Consider the following 22259-nt stretch of genomic DNA (forward strand, 5'->3'; position numbering starts at 1 on the left):
TTACTACTGATATTTTGACCTTCTCCCATGAATCATGAATGGAATCTAGAATGGCGAGTCCTTTCCAAAAAGTTTTCCATTTACTTTGTTTAGATCCATCAGATGAATCACTATCTATGGCAGCTATAGCCTTATGAAATGTTATTTCTTAAATAATAAGACCTGAAAGTCAAAATTAGTCTTCGATCCATGGGCTACAGAATGAATGTTGCATTAGCAGGCATGAAAACAATCTCCTTGTACATCAGCTCTTGCTCTGTCAACAAGCAGTAATATTTCAAAAGGAATCTTTCTTTCTGAGCAGTAGGTCTCAACAGTAGGCTTAAAATATTCAGTAAACCATGTTGTAAACAGATTTGCTGTCACTCAGGCTGTTGTTCCATTTATAGAGCACATTTATAGATTTAGCATAATTCTCAAGAGCCCTAGGATTTTCAGAGTCGTAAATGAGCAATGGCTTCAAATTAAAGTCACCAGCTGCATTAGCCCCTAACAAGACAGTCAGCCTGTCCTTTGAAGCTTTAAGGCCAGGCACTGATTTCTCTTCGCTGTGAAAGTCCTAGATGGCATCCCCTTTCAATATAAGACTGTTTCATCTACATTGAAAATCTGTTGTTTAGTGTAGCCACCTTCATCAATTATGTCAGCTAGATCTTCTAAGATAACTTGCTGCAACTTCTACATTAGCACTTACTGCTTCACTTTGCACTTTTATGTTACAGAGACAGCTTCTTTACTTAAACCTCATCAATCAACCTCTGCTAGCTTCAAACTTTTCTTCTGCAGCTTCCTCACCTCTCTCAGCCTTCACAGAATTGAAGAGAGTTAGGGCCTCACTCTGGATTAGAATTTTGCTTAAAGGAATGTTGTGGCTGGTTTGATCTTCTATTCAGACCACTATTAGGCTGGTGTGTTCACTGGAGTAACACTTTTAATCTTCTTCAAGAACTTTTCCTTTGCATTCACAACTTGGCTAACTGTTCAGCATAGAGGCCTAGTTTTCGGACTACCTCAGTTTTTGACATGCTTTTCTCGCTAAGCTTAATAATTTCTAGCTTTTGATTTAAAGTGAGAAACATGTGACTCATCCTTTCACTTGAACACTTAGGGTAATTAACTGGTCTAATTTCAATAATGTCATGTCTCAGGGAATAGGGAGGCCAGAGGAGAGGGAGAGAGAGAACAGCCAATCCATGGAGCAGTCAGAACATGCACAACATTTATCGATTAAACTCACCATCTTATATGGGCGCTGTTCATGGTACCCCAAAACAATTATAATAGTAACATCAAAGATCAGTGATCACGGGACCTTCCAGCCAACATGGCACCATAGACAGAATTCTGCACTATGCCATCCCTCCACAGCAAAGACCCGAAAAACTAAGTGAAACAAACATTTCTGGAACCTGATGTGTCAAATGAAGAGATAAAGAACTCAGCCAAGCACAGAATGGAATAAGAAACTGACAGAGGACAGAAAGTGAGAAGAGATACGTGCACAGAGCCCCATCAGCTAACAACAGCACAGATCCGCCATCCTGGACTCCTGTCGAGGATCAGCAGACAGGGAGCACAGGAAAGCAGCTTCACAGAACTCCCAGCAGGAGACAGAGCACCTGGTAACTAATGATACACGGCTTTCCCACCCTCCATTCTCTCCCCACTGCTCTACCTCCGAGCTTCCTGGCTGGCTACAATGGCTCGGCTGGGCAGGAAGTGTACCATCCCTGGCACTTGGATTCGCCCCACCCACATCGGAGATCCAGACAGGGAGTACAGGCAAGCAGCTTCACGAAATTCCCAGCAAGAAAGAGCACCCGGCAACGAGCAATATACGCTTTCCTAGCCCTCCCCTCCCTGCCCTCCTTTGGCGTCCTCTGCTTCCTGCCAACTGCAGTCTCTTGGCCAGGAGGCAACTGCTTTGGCCTCAGGCTGCTTGGATTCACCCTGCCCACACTGGCCGGGCCCCTGAGCAGGTGTTGTGGTTCTTTCTCTTTCGGTTTCTTCTGTGCCTCCTATCACCTCCCCCTCCCTTCTCTGGAACACCTGGCTCCATGTGCCATCTTTGCTTCTTCTTGAAGGGCTGTGAAGCCACGCTCGACTGGGGAATGAGTCCCCTGGCCTGTGATGCCATGCTGGTGGGACCCCTGGGGCTTGTTTTATTTTGCTTTGTTCTATTTGTTTTTTCTTTTTGCAGCTTGGAAGCCCCTTCTAGCCAGGCTGCACTGCATGGCTTAGGAGACACTCCCCCAATCTGCACAGCTGCATAGGTGAGATCCTAGGGGGAATTTCTTTTTCTCCTTCTTTATTTCATTTTTCTTTTCTCTCTCTTTCTTCATTTCTCAGTTCTCTTCTCTCTACATTTATCTTCTTTTTCTGTCTCCTGAATACATGGTGCTGTGTGGCATCTATACTCCCTCTAGCCAGGCTATACTACACAGCCGGCGAGCCACATCCTACATCTTAGCAGCCCCACCAGTAGGACTCTGGGACTCCTGGGGGCTTTTCTTTTCTTCCTCTTCTAAATTTTTATCTGTTTTCTTTTTTTCTCCCTTTATCTTTTTTTGTTGCTTTTTGCTTTTTTTCATTTCTCGGTTTCTCATCTCTCCACTCCAGTGGCAAGCTCCCTTAGCACTCTTTTTTCTTCTTTCTTTATTTGCTTGTTTGTTTTTAGATCCTGTTTCTGTCTCCTCTCTCTCCTCTTTCCCATACCCCTATTAGCTCCACACATCACAACCTCCCCCTTCTTTCCTGCCTACCTGCACTGTAAGCTGAACATCACATCACTGAGCAGTACAGGCATGGCTTACTGGAACCTGCCCAGCACTTATTCCTGGCCTGCCCTGCCGACCCTACTACGTGCCACAAAGAATCCATTCCAGCCCCTCCTCTTCACCTGGACCTGCCCCAATGCACCATAGCTGAATGACTGGCCCTGCCCATTGGACAAGGAGGTGAAAAGTATCCTGACTACAGATGAGTAAATAGCAAAGAACGCACAGCCTGTCTGCTCAGACATAACCAAATGAAACAAAAAAGCAGGACAAAACAAACTTACACTCAAGAAACGAAGAAAATAACTACTGAATGTTCCAAAGACAGAGGACAATATCAAAACATATCAAAAACAACAACAACAACAAAAAAAAAAGGACAGGGTGGTTCCAGTAGGTGTCCAAAATAAAATACCAGATGACTTTCCAGTAGAAGAAAAGGCACTAGAGCTACCTGACAGGGAATGCAAATCTCTAATATTCAGAGCAATGCAAGAGTTGAAGCAAAAAGCAGATACAAATGAGGAGAAAAAATAGACAAATTTATGGAAAAGGCAGACAAATTCATGGAAAATACAAAAAACTGGAACAATTCAGGAAAGTAAAACAGGAACAAAATGCCCAAATAAATTTACAACTAGAAATCATACAAAAACAACAATTAGAAATCCAAAAGATACACAACAAGATTTCAGAAATGGACAGTGTCATGGAAGGGCTGAAGAGCAGGTTTGAAACAACAGAAGACAAAATCAGGGAAATTGAAGACAAACACTTGGATACAACTCTGTTTGAGGAAAAATCAGAAAAAAGAACAAAAAGAAATGAAGAAACCCTAAGAATTATGTGGGATACAATTAAAAGCAAAAATTTGCGAGTGATCAGAATTCCAGAACAGGGAAAGAAAATGGAAAAACAGAGAGGATCACTGAAGAATTGCTGACAGAAAACTTCCCTAATATCAAGAATGATGAAAAGCTGACCACCTGAGAAGCTCAACGAATCCCATATGGATAGACCCCAAAAGAAAAATACCAAGGCGTGTCATAATCACACTCGCTGAAACCAAAGACAAAGAAAAAATCCTGCGAGCAGTTCAAGAAAAATAAAAAGTCTCATACAGAGAAGAAACAATAAGATTAAGCTCTGATTGTTCAGCAGAAACCATGCAGGCAAGAAGGCAATGGGATGACATATATAAAACCTTGAAAGAAAAAAACTGCCAACCAAGAATAATATATCCTGAAAAACTTTAATTCAAATATGATGGTGAAATTAGGACATTCTCAGATAAACAGAAATTAAGGGAATATGTAAAAACAAAACCAAACTTCAAGAATTATTAAAAGGAGTCCTCTGGTCTGAGAGCAAACATCATCATACCACAGCCTGAATCTAGGACAGAAGATTGTACCAGCCAGATACCAGCCAAGGAAATGAACTCTCAGGGACTATCCAAAACCAAAACAATTGTAACAGGGAACCAGAGAGGTTAATCTGTAAATGACAACAACGTCAGAACAATAAAAGATAGAATAAACGGTATAGGTATAGAACTTTCTAATGGAGAGGAAGGCAAGGTGATACCAAGTAATAATAGACTGGTTCAAGCCTAGGGAGATGAGGGTAAATTTCAAGGTAACCACAACAAAAGTTAGCAAACCTAGTCATCAAAATAAAGAAGAAAAACACAGTCTCAATAAAAACAAGATCTACAATAAAATAAAATAAAAGAAATCCACATACAAAAGGAACTCAGCACAGGAGAGTAAGAGGAACAAAGAAAATGTCAGCACCACCACAAAAAAAAAAACTACCAAATGACAGCAATAAACTCGCACCTATCAATAATTACACTAAATGTAAATGGCCAAAATGCACCCATAAAGAGACACAGAGTGACAAAATGGATTAAAAAAACAGGATCCATCAATATGCTATTTACAAGGAACACACCTTAGAAACAAAGACATAAATTTATTAAAAATTAAAGGATGGAAAAAAATATGTCAAGTAAATAACTACCGAAAAGGAGCGGGAGTGGCAGTACTAATTTCAGACAACTTTAAACCACAATCCACCATAAAAGACAAAGAAGGGCACTATATAATGATTAAAGGGACAATCCACCATAAAGACTTAACCATAATAAACATCTACACACTCAATGGCAGGGCTCCAAAATACATAAAACAAACTCTCACAGCACTGGAAACAGAAATTGACAGTTCCACAATAACAGTAGGAGACTTCAACACACCACTCTCAGTAATGGACAGAACATCTAGAAAGAAACTCAACAAAGATACATAAGAAGCAAAGGAGCACAATCACTCAATTTGATCTCATAGATGTATAGGGAACACTCCACCCAACAGCTGCAAAGTATACATTATTTTCCAATGCACATGGAATGTTCTTCAGAATAGACCTCATCTTAGGCCAGAGAGCAACCCTTAACAAAATCCAAAACACTGAGATAATACAAAGTATCTTCTCTGATCACAATGCCATTAAAGTAGAAATTAACAACAGGAAGAGTAAGGAAACAAGATCAATTACATGGAAACTGAATAACACCCTGCTTAAAAACCACTGGGTAACAGAAGAAATCAAAGATGGAACAGGAAAGTTCCTAGAATCAAACAAGAATGAATACACATCATACCAAAACCTCTGGGACACAGCAAAGGCAGTCTTCAGAGGTCAGTTTCTAGCAATAGATGCACACATCAAAAAAGAAGGAATGAAATCAAAACATTAGTTATGCAACATGAACAAACAGAAGGAAAATAGCAAAAGAAGCCCACAGCCACCAGAAGAAAGGAAATAATAAAGATCAGAGAAGAAATAAATGAAATAGGGAATAGAAAAACAATAGAAAGAATCAACAAAACCAAAAGTTGGTTCTTTGAAAGTATCAACAAAATCGACGAACCACTGGCCAAAGTGACAAAAGAAAAACAGGACAGAACGGAAATAACCCAAATAAGAAATGAAATAGAGGACATTACAACAGATCTAATTGAAATAAAAAGGATCGTAACCAAGTATTATGAAAAATTATACTCCAACAAATTTGAAAACCTAGAGGAAATGGACAAATTTCTAGAGACACACTACCTACCTAAACTAACACAAAATGATGTTGAAAATCTGGACAGACCCATAACAAGAGAAGAGGTTGAAAAGGTAACAATAAAAAAAAAAAAAAAAAAACTCCCAACCAAAAAAAGCCCTGGCCCAGATGGCTTCACTGGAGAATTCTACCAAACATTCAAAGAAGAGCTTACACCAGTACTACTCGAACTATTTCAGAACATAGAAAAGGAAGCGATACTTCCAAATTCATTCTATGAAGCCAGCATAACCCTGATACCAAAACCAGGCAAAGATACCACAAAAAAGAAAATTACAGACCAATATCTCTCATGAATATAGATGCAAAAATTCTCCGCAAAATTCTAGCCAATAGAATTCAGCATCATATCAAAAAAATAATACACCATGACCAAGTAGTATTCATACCAGGTACGCAAGGGTGGTTCAACATTAGAAAATCAATCAACATAATCCACCACATAAATAAATGGAAAGAAAAAATCACATGATCATTTCAATCATTGCAGAAAAGGCATTTGACAAAGTCTAAAACCAATTTCTGATAAAAACTCTCAATAAAATAGATATAGAAGGGAAATTTATCAACATAATAAAGGACATCTATGCAAAAGCAGTTGCCAACATCGTTCTCAATGGAGAGAGGGTGAAAACATTCCCCTTGAGAAGAGGAACAAGACAAGAATGCCCTTTATCACCACCCCTATTTAACATTGTGTTGGAAGTCAGCTAGAGCAATAAGGCAAGAAATAAAGGGTATCCAAATTGCTAATGAAAAAGTTGAACTCTCCCTATTTGCAGATGGTATGATACCAAGAAAATCCAAAAGACGCCACAAGAAAACTACTGGAACTAATAGATTCAGCAGAGAAGCAGGATACAAGATAAACATACAAAACTCTGTTGGATTCCTATACACCAAAAAAGAGACTGATGAAAAAGAAATCAGGAAAACAATATCATTTATAATAGCCCCTAAAAAAATAAAATAAAATACTTGGGAATAAATCTAATCAGGGATGTAAAAGACCTATACAAACAAAACGCTGCTGCAAGACACCAAAAGAGATCTACATAGATGGAAAAACATACCATGCTCATGGATAGGTAGACTCAACATTGTGAAAATGACAATTCTACCCAAAACAATTTACAGATACAATGCAATACCAATCCAAATACCAACAACATTTTTTAAAGAAATGGAAAAACTTATCATTAACTCTATATGGAAAGGGAAGAGGCCCCGGAAAAGTAAAGCACTATTGAAGAAGAATAAAGTAGGAGGACTCGCACTACCTAACCTCAGAAAGTACTATACAGCTACAGTAGTCAAAACAGCCCTGTACTGGTATAACGACAGATACCCAATGGAACAGATTTAAGAACCCAGATGTAAATCTATCCACCTATGGTCACCTGATCTTCGACAATGGCCCAAAGTCCATCAAATGGGGAAAAGACAGTCTTTTTAACAAATGGTTCTGGCAAAACTGGATGTTCACCTGCAAAAAAATGAAACAGGACCCATACCTCACACCATACATAAAAACTAACTCAAAATGGATCAAAGACCTAAATATAAAGCCCAAAACTATGAAGTTAAAAAAAAAAAAAGGATCAATGCTAGAGGCCCTAATACATGGCATTAAAAAAAAAAAAAAATACATGGCATTAGCAGGATACAAATCACAACCAACAATATACGAACTCTAGATGATAAGCTAGATAACTGGGATCTTCTAAAAATGAAAGACTTAAGCTCATCAAAAGATTCACCAAAAAAGTAAAAAGAGAACCTACAGACTAGGAAATAATTTTTGCCTGTTACAAATCAGACAAAGGTCTAATCTCTAAAATCTACAAGAAAATCCAGTACCTCTACAACAAAAAGACAAATAATCCAATTAAAAAATGGGCAAAGGAAATAAATAGACATTTCACCCAAAGAAGACATTCAAGTGGCCAACAGATACATGAGGAAATGCTCACAACCTCTAGCCATCAGAGAAATGCAAATCAAAACCACAATGAGATACCATCTCACCCCGGTATTACTGGCACGAATCAATAAAACAGAAAATAACAAATGTTGGAGAGGCTGCAGGCAGATCAGAACTCTTATGCACTGCTGGTAGGAATGCAAAATGATACAACCATTTTGGAAAATGATATGGCACTTCCTTAGAAAGCTAGAAATAGAAATACCATATGATCCAGCAATACCACTCCTAGGAATATATCCTAGAGAAATAAGAGTCGTCACACAAATAGACATATGTACACCCATGTTCACTGCAGCACTGTTCACAATAGTAAAAAGATGGAAACAACCTAGATGCCCATTAACAGACGAATGGATAAACAAACGTATTATGCAATGCTAAAGAACAACAATGAATCTGTGAAGCATCTCATAACATGAATGCATCTGGAGGACATTATGCTGAGTGAAATAAGGCAATCACAAGAGGACAAATATTGTATCAGACCACTACTGTAAAAACTCATGAAAAGGTTTACATACAAAAAGAAACAATCTTTGACGGTTACAAGGGGGGGAGGGGTGGGGATAAAAAAACACTTAATAGACAATAAAAAAACAGACAAGCAGTAACTCTGGTGAAGGGTAAGACAGTACACAATACTGGTGAAGCCAGCTCAACCTGTACAAGGCAACGCCATGGTAGCTCCACAGACACATCCAAACTCCCTGGGGGTCCAAATTGCTATGCTAAGGGCTATGGGCACCATAGTCTCTGGGTGTGTCTAGCTCAATTGGCATAACAGAGTTTATAAAGAATGTGTTCTACATTCTACTCTGGAAAGTAGTGTCTGGGGTCTTAAAAGCTTGTGAGCAGCCATTTGGGATACTCCACTGGTCTCACCCCTTTGGGAGTAAGAAAGAATGAAGAAAACTCAAGACACTAAGGACTAATGGACCACATCTACCACAACCTCCACCAGGCTGAGTCCAGTACAACTAGATGGTGCCCGGCTACCACCACTGACTGCACTGACAGGGATCACAATAGAGGGTCCCAAACAGAACTGGAGAAAAATGTAGAACAAAATTCTAACTCAAAAAGAAAGACCAGACTCACTGGCCTGACAGATACTAGAGAAACCCTGAGAGTATGGCCCCTGGGTACCCTTTCAGCTCAGTAATGAGGCCACTCCTGAAGTTCACCCTTTAGCCAAAGGTTGAACAGGGCCATGGACAAAAACAAGACTAAAGGGGTGCACCAGCCCTGGGGCAGGGACTGGAAGGTAGGAGGGAACATGAAAGCTAGTAACAGGGAACCCGGGGTTGAGAATGAAGAGTAATGACATGTTGTGGGGTTTTTAACCAAGGTTATACAACAATGTATGTACTATTTGATGAGAAACTAGTTTGTTCTGTAAACCTTCATCTAAACTTCAATAAAGAAAAAAGATCACTGATCACAGATCACCATAACAGATACAATAATGATGAAAAAGTTTGAAATATTACAAAACTACCCAAATGTGACACGAAGACACGAAGTGAGCCCATGCGGTTAGAAAAATGGTACCAATAGACTTGCTCGATGCAGGGCTGCCACAAACTTTCAACTTGTAAAAAATGTAGTATCTGCAAAGTGCAATAAAGCAAAGTGCAGTAAATCGAGGTATGCCTGTACTGTATTATACTACTAGCGTAAAACAAAACAACATAAAACCCTGAAACAATGAATGTACATTTGTACACATATATGTGTAGAAGGATGTCTACAGATTCACACCAAACTGAAGCATGTGGCTACTTCTGTGCAGTGGGGAGTAGATGGCTTCTACTTTTTATTTTATATATTTCCATAATGTTTGAATATTTCAATATAAGAAAAAAATATAAAAAAGGCGTTTATTTAGTTTTTTAAGCTAGACTTTCTTCAAAAAATGTGACCAGTTTTTTAATTTATTTGCATAATCACTATTAACCATCTTACAGAACAATCATTTCAAGAAATGCTATAAATGTTTAAATACTAACTTAGGGTCCAAAAAGTTGAGATTCTTACTGGACTGAAAGAGACTACAGGAAGCCCTGAGACTGTAATCCTAAAATAGCCTTTTATCTTGGAACTGAAGCAACTCCCAGAGGTCACCTTTCAACCAAATAATATACTGGCCTATAAAATAAACAATAATGCCTGTGGTGAATGTTTTCCTTTAAACAGACCAAACAGTCAACAAAAAGCAAAGGTGAGAAGGCAGCAAGGGGCAGGGAAACTGGATAGATGGGAATGGGGCAGGTGGGGTGGAAACACTGAGTGCTGACACATTACGGGGATTGTCACAGGACAATTTGTGCATGAATTGCTGAATGGGAATCTAATTTGCTGTGTAAACTTTCACCTAAAACAATAAAATATATTTTTTAAAAAGTTCAGATTCATTTTTGACTGCACAGCTATCATGTGTCATTCCTGTTACCAAAAACAGTCCTTATTAAAATTTCTGCTGAATGTATACCTGCAAGCAAGAAAATTATTCTTAGCAAGGTATTCAAGTTTTTGCCCTTCTTTCCCTTAATCATAACTAAACTTTAAATGCTTTTCATGGAAAACTCTCACTTTACGTTTGGCTTGGAGATAAATCTAACCCTAAGATTCAAAGGCCAAACTCCATTTACAATAAGCACAGTAGATGCTTGACATTTTCAAGGTAAGTGGCCCAAAATAGATCTTTGTGAATCTTATGATTCACCAAACTACAATAGAATTTCCCAATTAAAAGGCATGAAGCATAATGGACGAATCTAAGTGATGCTTTCAGATCCTTAAAGAGTCACTAAGTAAGAGATAAGGAGCAGAGGAAATTAGAAAGAAATGCTAGGGTTACTCACTAGCTAAGTTACCTAACCAAACCCACTGCCGTCAATTCCAACTCATAGTGACTCTCTAGGACAGAGCAGAACTGCCCCATAGAGTTTCCAAGGCTGTAATCTTCATGGAAGCAGACTGTCACATCTTTCTCCCAGAGAGCAGCTGCTGAAGTCAAACTGCCAACCATTCAGTTAGTAGCCGACAATTTAACCACTGTACCTCTAGGGCTCCTACTTAGCTGAGTTACTCCTTCCTAAACAGAAGTCTTGTAGTAGTTGTGATTTAAACACAAAGCTATGAATGCCTCAGAAAAATAACAAATTACTGCATTCACTGGTTTTCCATGCGGTTTCTGAATATCAAAACCGAGACTGTTAAAAACCTGGAACGATAAGGGTCTCCTCAGTTTTAAATGAAAAAGGTCAACAAAAAAGAGGAAGACCCTCAATGAGATGGATTGACACAGAGGCTGCAACACTGGGCTCAAACACAGCAATAACTTTTGAGGACTGGGGCAGCGTTTTGTTCTGTTATACAAAGGGTCACTATGAGTCAGAACTGACTCAGTGGCACCTAACAACAACATGTTACAAATGGGTAAGAAATTATTTCACTATTTACCTACAAAAAAAAACTTACCCAAAAATAGCTCATGTTCATTTTTATACTGAGACTAGGGATTTAACATAATTGTCTTCACACAGACTGTCTTCACAGGACTATTTTGAGGCTAATTCTTCAATGTTAAGAATTCTCTGGGGTTCTTTCCTAAGCCCTCTTCTCTTCTAACTCTATATTTTGTTCCTGGGCACTATTACCCACTCACACATGATTTCCATGTCTCTATCCTGCACCATCTTTCCTCCAAGTTTCAAACCCTGATATCCAATTACTTACTAGACATTTTCTCTGGTATAATTTATAGCACTTCACACTCAAAATATCCTAAGAATCCTCTGCTTTGACCCCCTGACATTTTTTCCTTGTATCTCCTATCTCAGTAAGAGGTTGCTGTTGTGTGCCACCCAGTCAAATCTGACTCATGGTGACCTAATATGACAAAGTAGAATTGTTCCATAGGGTTTCCTAGGCTGTAATCTTATGGGGGCAGATTGTCAGCTCTTTTTTCCTGTGGGGCCGCTGGGTGAGTCTGAACCACCACCATTCAGTTAGCAGCCAAGTACCTAACCATTGCACTACCAGGGCTCCAGTAAGAGCCAACTACCATTCAATAGAGTCCCAAACCTACTTCCTTTACCAGAGAGGACACCAGCCTTCCTCCTTTGTGATACCTCTGTAACTTAAACATACCTTTATTACTACATGAAAGCTTTGTATTATCTGTCCTCCCTGCTAAAATTAACTGCTAAGTACATTTTTTTATATCCCTTAAACTCTACAGAGTACCTGGCACATGGAAGGTGCTTAATCATTTGGAATGAATCAATGAAGCCTGATCTTTCAGTTATACACATTATTGCAGCTCTCCTCATGGTGCAGTGGGCGGCAGGATTCCAACTGCCCCACAGACTTGTCAATCATTCTGATTATAAGTTATTATTGAAAGACTCTGGCTATCATGTGCATAGAAACTGTCTGTCTTAAAATTCTAACTGCTAGAATCATAAAAACCAAATATTATTTAACTAAAGAGTTAACTTTTATTGGTCCTTACAGCTCTTTCTAAAACGATAACTCACAATAAACATTAGCCTCAATGATTAGTATATGTTGTGACCTCAAAGGACTGCTAACTCAAATGAACGTTAAGTTACTTCTTTAATATTACACCTGGAATGTAATTCATCATTTCTTCAAAACTCTGTTTTGCTCGTTTTTGCTTGTCTTGGAGAGAGCGAGGTTGAGTATTTTCACAGAATACAGCATCTAAAAGAGACAAAAGGAAATTTTTGCTGAAATTTTCAACTATTTATACATGAAGTATTTCCTCATAATAAAAATACTAATAAACCAAAGGGGAGGGGGAGACTTCTGACTCTTTTAGATTCAGTTAAGATCATTAAGACTACTCAAAACTTGAATCACACACATGAGAAAATACAAACCTCTGAGAAGTGTTATGAGTGACACCAAACGATGTTCCTGAAATAACTGGTCTAGTTTACACTGAAGGTAGTAGTCAGTATACATTTCCAGAGTGTTCTTGAAGAGGATTCGAGCTCCCATTAAGAGATGATGAAGCCAGTCAGGAACTTGAAAAACCACCCGTCCTGAGTATTATCACAAAGAATACCTCATTATTAAGATAAACGGATATTTTGAACACTTTCCAATTTAAAAAAAAAACACAAACGGCAATAGTCAATAGTTCATTTGTTAACACCAATAATGTTAATATGTTCAAGACTAATTAAAATATTATAAAAGAAGTATCTTCAATTAAAAAAAATTGTTTTGAAGGGGCAACACTCAAGAGCATTAATTTGCATTACAGAAGAAATATAACAGAAGACTGAAAAGCAAGTTTTAACTTAAACCACTTAGGTCTTACCTACATACATCAGGTAATCATAGACTCCTTCCAGAGTCATCATCTCCATAAAATAATTCTGATTTTGTCTTCTCTCTGTATTCTCTGCTCGGTTTGCGTTATTCTTGAACAGATCATTGAAAAGCTAAAGTAAAAGTTCAAATAATAAAGAGGAGTATAGTTTATATAGTTTATTTGGAAACCCTGGTGGCGTAGTGGTTAAGTGCTACGGCTGCTAACCAAAAGGTCGGTGGTTCAAGTCCACCAGGTGCTCTTTGGAAACTCTATGGGGCAGTTCTACTCTGTCCTATAGGGTGGCTATGAGTCGGAATCAGCTCGACGGCAGTGGGTAGTGGTGGGGTTTATAGTTTATTACACTTATTGGTGATAACCACTTAGGCTAAAGTGACCAGAAAAAGCATTTAAACCTTTTCTAATCCAACAGTAGATAGGTTAAGATCTGCTTCCAAAATTCCACATTTATACTCAAAATTGTATAGAAAAATACATGTTCCCCAAAAATCTCAAATAAAAGCCTGCATTTACTTAGGACTTAACAGATAATTCATGATCCATAAAGATCTCTTTTTTTTTTTTTAATACCAAAGGGAGCAAATGAACATGTAAATATGTATAATTATATTAATGATGGCTAAAATTGAAACATTATTTAAAAATCATAAATCACTATCTAATTAATGTCTACAGCCATACCACCCTGAACATACCCTATCTCGTCTGATCTTGGAAGCTAAGCAGAGTTGCACCTGATTTGTACTTGGATGGGAGATCGCCTGGGAATAACTGGTGAGGTAGGCTTCGGTGACACAATGGTTAAGAGCTTGGCTACTAAACAAAAGGTCGGCAGTTGGAATCCACCAGCCACTCCTCGGAAACCCTGTGAGGCAGTTCTACTCTGTCCTGTAGGGTTGCTATAAGTCAGAGTCAACTCGATTGCAATGGGTTTGGTTTTTTTGGTTTTATTTAATTAATGAGTACTTAGAAGTTAAAATTAAGCTTTAAGTAAAGTTCATTAGGACAATAATAATCAAACCCCAGAAAGGCCTAATCAGTGTCGAAAAAATAAGATATTCAGAATTACTCTTAGTAAAAATGCTGAAATGAAATTACTCCCAAAATATCCAAAATTCTATTAATCAATAATTAAACATACATTGGATAACTAATTTTAACAAAAGCATTATTTTGTTTATTCACAGATCCATCCAATAAGCATTTATTAAGTACTTTCTATGTGCCAGGTAGTATACCAAAATCAGGGAATACAACGATGGATCACTGTTCTCCAAGAAGTTTAACATCTAATAGAAATAAGTCAAGAAATAAATGAAATGAAGTAAAACAGGTACTACAAGAGAAGCACAGGGGAAGAGTATTGCTGAATAAAAAAACGATATACAAAAAATTAACTGCATTTCTGTTTACCAACAATAAAGTTATAGAGTTAAAAAAAAAAAAACTGTTAAAGATACCATCTATAATAATAACATAATTGAAGGGCTTTCTTGTGGAAAGGTATCCTGTGAGCTCCCACAGGACCCTAAGCTTGCAATATTTTGCCATGAAACTGAGCTTCTTGAGGACTGGGATTGTATCTTTATATTCCCAGGTCATAGCACTCAGTAGTAGGCACACAACAGAATGCTTGTCTAATGAATGGATGAAATATTTTATAAGCCATTAAAATTAGGTAATATAAAAAATAAATAAATACATTACAGCAATTAATCCCTTGATTATTGGAAGTTAGTAATTTGTATCCTAAGAAAACCATTTTTTAAAATTTCCCAAATATACAAATGGTAATGGTATGTAAATACAGCATCTAAAGAAACATTAACCACAGCAAAGAACCAAATAACGGGATATAATACTCTTTCTGTATACTATGCAACTGATTTCCATATTAAAAAAATTTAAGGTCCCATCCATTTTATTAACAAAGGAGTCTTCCTATCATAGAAAGTTATCTCAGAACAACCAGGACACAATTACTGAGAACGCTGATGCAATGTGAAAAATGTAACTGATGTCACTGATCACTGTGTGCAGAAACTGTCAAAGGGGGACCTAGCTTGCTGTGTAAACTTCCACCAAACATACAAAAAAAATTATTAAAAATTAATCTCGAGTAAGGCAACTTGAAACTTAATGGCTCCTTAATGCAACTTGCAGTACCTTTTTGTTGTTTTCTGAAGTAGGGCTGAGAATGGTCAGTTCTGGTCTACTTGGTTTAGGCTTGGGAGATTCACAAGAATTAATGAAATTCATGATGAAAGGCTCCAAATGCTGACCTTTCTGGTGATATAAAAATCAGTGTATGAGAATCCAAAATCAAAATTATGATTTTTAGTATCATATAACCAATTACAATTCATCTATGTTTAAATATGTTTATGGCTGTTTGATTATAAAATATATATTTTTTAATATGGTTATGACTATTATATTATAAAATACACATAAATCAGTTATTCACCTCTTTCATTAGTTTTCCTGGAACAGACTTTATAATCTTCCCTGCAATTAAAAGTAAAATGTTAATTTTATGCAAGTATATCTTACAATTTCTCATATGAATACTTCACCAGATAATTTAATTTACTAAAAAGCCAAGTAAAAACTGTTAGAAAATATTTACAGTTGACCATTCCAAGCTCAACAAAAAATTTCCAGTAAATACAGTATTCTGAACTATTAATAGATGAAATGGTATGAAGTCTGGGCTTCACTTTAAAATAATCCAGTAGGGTGGCAGGTAGGAGAAGAAATGGCACAAGCCAAGTGTTGATAACTGAAGTAGAGTGAGGGTTCATTATGTTATTTTCTCTACTTTTGTGTACATTTCCAAACTTCCATAAGAAAATGTTTTCAAAATATTTTAAACAATGGTGAGTATCTAATGATGTTTAAAAATAAGCAAAAGGTAGTCAAAAGAATAAAAAGTCTAAGAATTGCTATAACATTTTAACTGGTTATTTGAATAAAATTTATATTCTCAATTTTAGATTAAGAATATATATTCTAATTTGATGTTTGCCAAAATTCCTTATTGATCTTATCTCCAGGTTCTCTTATAAAATATCAAACATGTTGAAATTTTCTTAAGCTTTTGGAAATGACTGTTAAACCTGAAAAAAAAAGCTTGAATTTCTTTAAATTCAATTAAAAAACAGAGATAGCAATAGCTGGGCACATTAATAACAAAAAATAAAAATAGAGGTTGTTTTACAACATTCAAACCAACCCATCCCTCCCACCCGTATATTTCCTTTCTGTTCTTATACCCCTAATAAGCCACTCCTCCCTCCTTAGAATGTTTCTGTGTTCCTTAAAATACAGAGTTTCATCCTACACTTTCCTGAGCCATCTTATTTGTTCAAATATGATTCCAAATAACATTCAAATCCCTAATCCTTGCCCCTCTCTGGCCCTTTCCTTCCTTATAAAATTCCAACAACTATATTCTATAAACTCAAGTTGAAAATGACTCAATTTATCCCCTACCTCAGCAAGCAACAACCACATTCACCCAAATGTTTAAACTGAAACCTGCGTCATCTTTGATCATTTCTTCTCCTTCAATCAAATCTAATCAGTAACAAGGTCTACCCAATTCTATTTCCTAAGTGTCATATGTAACCAAATATAAAGTGCCCGAACATTTTCCTCTAATAAGACCTCTCCCCATACACCCATGAAATATTTTGGCACAACTGAATGAATTAATTTTGGGAGATATAAATGAAAGACAAATGCCTACATGCAATGTTTAATTAACTAATTTAATTCTATATACATACTTAGAGTAACATCATATAAAATATATTTAGAAATAGCTTTTTTTCTCATCATTATTTTTAACAGTTTTATTCAAACTTTTCCAGCTTGTATTAGTTTGGTCTGTTTCTCAACTTTATATAAAACGAAATCTTGCTGTATATGTTCTTTAATATCTTGCTTCTTTCATTCAATATTATATTTTTAAGATTTATTCACACTGTTACAAGTTGTTGTCAGTTCCCTTAAAGTCAATTCCAACTCATGAGCTACACCACCACCCACCCACTGCCACTGAGTCAATTCCCCTTTGGGATGCCGATCGCTTTAACCACTGCACCATCAGGGCTCCATGAGCTACAGTTTAATCATTTTTATTGTTATATATTAAATGTTATAAATCCAACAATGATTTATCTTTCCATTCTATTGTTGATAAACATTTGTATTATTTCTAGTTTATCTTTAAAAAAGATATAGGGGAAAGCAATCAAGTCTTAAACTGAGTCAAATGTCAACACATCTGGCCTTTGTTGAGATATCTTATGAGAAGCTTCAAAGATTATAGTCATTCATATACTGTGTGATGAAAACACATATTCATGAATGTTGAAAACACCTTTGTTACTGTTCTTATACTTAAGTTCACAAAATAAAGGCAAAAAGACATTGGATAATTTAAGTTTCTGTGATAGGACATATGGCTATTAGTAACTGCTTAAATAATCAAAGCTCAGAGTTGGACAAATTAAAGTCTTCATCTGACAACCTATTTCAAAGGCAGAAATAAGGCCCTTTGAAATATGACACATGGCTATATTATATAAATTATTTTTGTAAAGTAACCAGTTAATCTGAAAATTCTGCTTTCTTTTCCTTTTCAGTTTATCCTCTTATATATGATCCTTTAAATTGGCTTACCAAGATTTACATCTGGTAGTATTTTATCAAGAAATTGTGTTTCACCACCATTGGGGGAGAGAAAATCTGCCAGAAGTTGACTATTACTCAGTTCTGGATACTGCAGAAGTTTCTTGAATGAATTTAAAAAAGAGAAAGGAAAACACCATTAGAGCGCTTTAATTATCAAAATAACAAAAAGGCTGCAATTATAGAGGGACTAGCATAGTACGTAACTCGGCCTGTATACACAGACATATATGTGTTTGAGTTCTGGCTCTTCCATTTGCTAGCTAGGTGATCATAGAAATGTTCCTAAATCATCCAAGAGTCAGTTTCCTCACCTGTAAGAAGGGGGTAACAACACTACCTACTTTAACCAAAAAAACCAAACCCATTGCTGTCAAGTTGATTCTGACTCATGGAGACCTAGAGGGCAGAGTGCAGAACTGCCCATACAGTTTCCAAGGAGCACCTGGTGGATTCGAACTGCCAACCTTCTGGTTAGCAGCTGTAGCTCTTAACCACTATGCCACCAGAGTTTCCAACCTATTTTATAGTGTTGTTATATAAAGCATTTAGCACAGTACCTCACACTCAGAAGTAAGAATAAACATTAACTAAAATTAGTTCTCTATGAGTCGGAATCGACTCGACGGCACTGGGTTTTTTTTTTAATATTAGTTCTCAGTTTCTCAACTATAAAATGAGTATTAAAATATACAACTTCCTTGGTAATTAAGAGAAATCAGCACAAAGGGTTTTGCAAAAAGCTAAATGTAATTAATGTGAAGTAATTACTTGGAAAATCTGTCGTCTGCTACTTTTTGCAATACCATTTTCTTACAAGATAAACTGATTTTTTAAAGACAAAATTTTAAATACAATCTTAACCTAAAATATTTCAGTTTTGTAACTATTTCATGATTATAAAACTTTTTGAACAGAAACCTACATAAAGTATCAGTACAGTAACATCTAATTTAACTCCATACTACCAGAAAATATTTCTTCTTAAATGAAATTCTTTAATTCTTAAAATCAGTCTGTTAAAATAATGTTAATGTATCAACAAAGATACAGGTTAACACTAACATATGTTGTGTTCAAACATTCTGGCAGCAATTAAGAGTTATTTCATATTTCAATTTACCTCACCAAAAAATGATATAGAAAATACTTTCTGGGTTAAAAGCATTTAACTGCTCAAGTACAGGAAATAAAATGTAAATACCCCTTTACACAGCTGAATATTTTTAATATAAAATGTATGTCTGACTGAGGGGCATCCAAATTTTACTGAATTAACACTTGATAAAAAAAACTACAAATTCCCATGCCTAAATTAAAGAGACTTTCTTTTTTCAAATAAATAAAAGTATCCTCTCTCTGGTCTTATTCATTTGATAAAGAAAGATGTTAATTAATTTTGGAGAACAGAAGTCTCAAACAAGTAACTTTTAGGATGATTACACCATCTATCGGAATAATATACCAATTACATTGTTTACACAACACAATATGTGCACACTTTGAAAAACGGGAATTCAATTCCAAGAGGGGAATGACACAGAGTCAGGAGATCCCAGAAACTAGAAAAACATCTGTGCACTGCAAAAGCGGAAGGATTAAGGAGTAAGGGGCGGGGCGGGGGGAGTCCAAAGTTCAGAAAGTGCTAAAAACAAAACAAAATTACACAGAAAAGAACACAAACTAACAAAAACTACCCAGTATTCTTAAAATGTATTTAATATTTTACACCAAGTTTTTCTTTCTTTTTTTTAAACTTCCCACACCAAAAAAATTTTAAACTAAGCCTCATACATTTTTGCCCCTAAGAAAACCTCTGGTATTTAATTAGTTATTTAAAAAAAAAAAAAAGGCTGGCAAAAATTCATTTTCATATCCACATGGAAAAAAATTAAAAAAAAAAAAGAATTTAGAACATGCACATAGAAACATATTTGTAAAGCAAAGCATATCTATGCAAGAGAAAATAGACAAGAGAATGCTATGATACAGTGTTTTAAATTAAATGACACAGTTGGTGCTATACCTGTAGATATTCCTGAAACTCTTCTCTCTTTGACTTTAAGAATTCATAATTTTTAGGGCCAATGATCCTCTTAGAAGGAAGCTGAGCATCAGGAAATGTGCCTGAAATTAGCATATATTAAAGTTATTGCTATGTCCTACTCCTAGTTAAAAAACTGAATTGATACATTTACTATTGCAAATTCAGATTCACAGTGCTGCCTCTTAATGATACGTTATCCTTTAAGTAATCTTTATAAAATCAGAAAGCTTCAAGTCAGAAGTCCAGACCAAAGAACTTGCATCTATATTGACGTCCAAAATATTACTCTCTCTCGACAATTGCTCTTTCTTGACAGATTTACTTAGCCTTCTATACTATTAAACCAGCTTTAAAAATTATCATGAGATTATTTTGAAATTGGCAGGGTTCTATATAAAACAAGATCTTCGAAGAAACACCTGTTCCCTCGTGGAAAAACAGGTAATGTTTTGCCAATGCTATATAACGTAAAAACACAATTGAAAAACCAAGACCGTGCTTTCTTAAATAGGGCTGACTTTGCAAATTTTAGTATCCAAGATGAACAACATTGTTGGGAATCCCACTAACTTCAGCTGGTCTGGGTTTTAAAGTTTGGAGGTAATTTATCTTCTCTCAGTCATAAATCAATAGGAAAAGTTCTCAGAGAAGGAACAAGCCAAGGATGGCATTGCATCAGGTGAGCAGGGACAAAGGAAAAAAAATTGAAGACAAGTACAAACTCAAATCAAGGCAAAAACTATGGAGTAGGACCTTGTATTCTTTGTCTTCCTATGATGATTTTATTATGATAGGCTCAGCTCTTATAGCAGGGTAAAGAAGGTTCCCTGCTCTTCTCAATCAGAACCAGCCTAGATTTGGATCAAGGGACACTGCACAGAGCTCTTCCAAAATAAAAAGACTCAGAACACTCAAATCAAACTCACCAATCTATGTACAAAATGCCTGTAAATATTTCTTAACTATATTGTTGGTATTAACTAAAATAACTAAGGAGAGTGAGAAAAAGAACGAAAAAAGAAGAGTGTTCTCCTTTCCCAATTGATCTATCCTCAAAAGGAACATTCAATTGTAAGTTTTGTTCCCATATCTAAATCTAAGAGCCTAATCAGAACATATACCATGATGTGTAGCAAACATGTTTACCCAGGAAGATGTAAGAAACCTTGAAATGCCTGGTTAACCCCCGGAAACCATTTTAGCTCAGTAATGAAGCCACTCCTGAGTTTCACCCTTCAGCCAAAGATTAGACAGGCCCATAAAACAAAATGAGACTAAATGGGCACACCAGTCCAGGGGCAAGGACAAGAAGGCAGGAGGGTACAGGAAAGCTGATAACAGGGAAGCCAAGGTCGGGGAGAGTGTTGACACATCACAGGGTTGGCAACAAATGTCACAAAACAATACGTGTATTGTTTAATGAGAAGCTACTTTGCTCTGTAAACCTTCATCTAAAATACAATAAAAAAAAAAGAAATGCTCAGTTTAAATCCTCTGCCAACTCAAGATAAGTACAAATTAAATTGGAGAGTCTTTTCAAAAAGAGTTAAATAACAGCTACCTTTTAATTATTATTAAAAAAATAAATGTGCACTACAAAAACTTTAAACATACTGATAACCAAAAATGAGAACCTAAAAACAGTATATTCCTACTACTCATTATGTACATCGTGTTGTTATTAGTTGTCATTGTATCAGCTCTGACTCATGGTGACCTTATGTATAACAGAACAAAACACTGTTCCTGGGCATTCTTCATACTGGTTATGTTTAAGTCCATTGTTGTGGCTCCTGTGTCAATCTATCTCATCGAGGATTTTCCTCATTTTTGTTGGCCCTCTGCCAAACATGATGCCCTTCTCTAAAGACTGGTCTTTTTTGATGACATATCCAAAGTAAGCACGCCTAAGTCTCACTACCCTTGCTTCTAAGGAGCATTCTGGTTGTATTTTTTCTAATACTGATTTGTTCTTTCTTTTGGCTGTCCACATCATAGCACTTATCAATAAGATTGTACGTAAGTGCTACTGTTAAATTTCTTTGCTACACAATAGCAAAAAGATGCAAACAACCTAAATGCCCATCAATAGATGAATGGTTAAACAAATTACGGTACACACACACAATGGAATACTATGCAATAATAAAGAACAATGATAAATCCGTGAAATCTCTCACAACATGGATGAATCTGGAGGGCATTATGCTGAGTAAAATAAGTCAGTCACAAAAAGGACAAAT

General features: G+C 36.3%; 1 protein-coding gene and 1 pseudogene across 6 annotated transcripts in view; one reads left to right on the plus strand and one right to left on the minus strand.

The window, feature by feature from the left end:
* Positions 1–22259, minus strand: part of SNX14 (sorting nexin 14) — a 127582-nt gene that overhangs the window by 11121 nt on the left and 94202 nt on the right. For 5 of the 6 annotated variants that reach the window (XM_023544080.2, XM_023544093.2, XM_010586397.3 and 2 more), the window contains 7 exons: positions 19996–20096; positions 17961–18072; positions 15739–15779; positions 15438–15557; positions 13260–13383; positions 12814–12978; positions 12539–12634 (listed from right to left, as the gene is read on the minus strand). In XM_023544080.2, coding sequence (XP_023399848.1) covers positions 12539–12634; positions 12814–12978; positions 13260–13383; positions 15438–15557; positions 15739–15779; positions 17961–18072; positions 19996–20096 — 759 coding nt within the window. The remainder of the gene's footprint in view (positions 1–12538; positions 12635–12813; positions 12979–13259; positions 13384–15437; positions 15558–15738; positions 15780–17960; positions 18073–19995; positions 20097–22259) is intronic. The other variant, XM_010586394.3, reaches the window with a different exon arrangement.
* LOC111750418 (5S ribosomal RNA) lies at positions 13939–14057 on the plus strand (annotated as a pseudogene).

Source organism: Loxodonta africana, chromosome 1, assembly GCF_030014295.1.
Source record: "Loxodonta africana isolate mLoxAfr1 chromosome 1, mLoxAfr1.hap2, whole genome shotgun sequence".
NCBI lineage: Eukaryota > Metazoa > Chordata > Mammalia > Proboscidea > Elephantidae > Loxodonta > Loxodonta africana.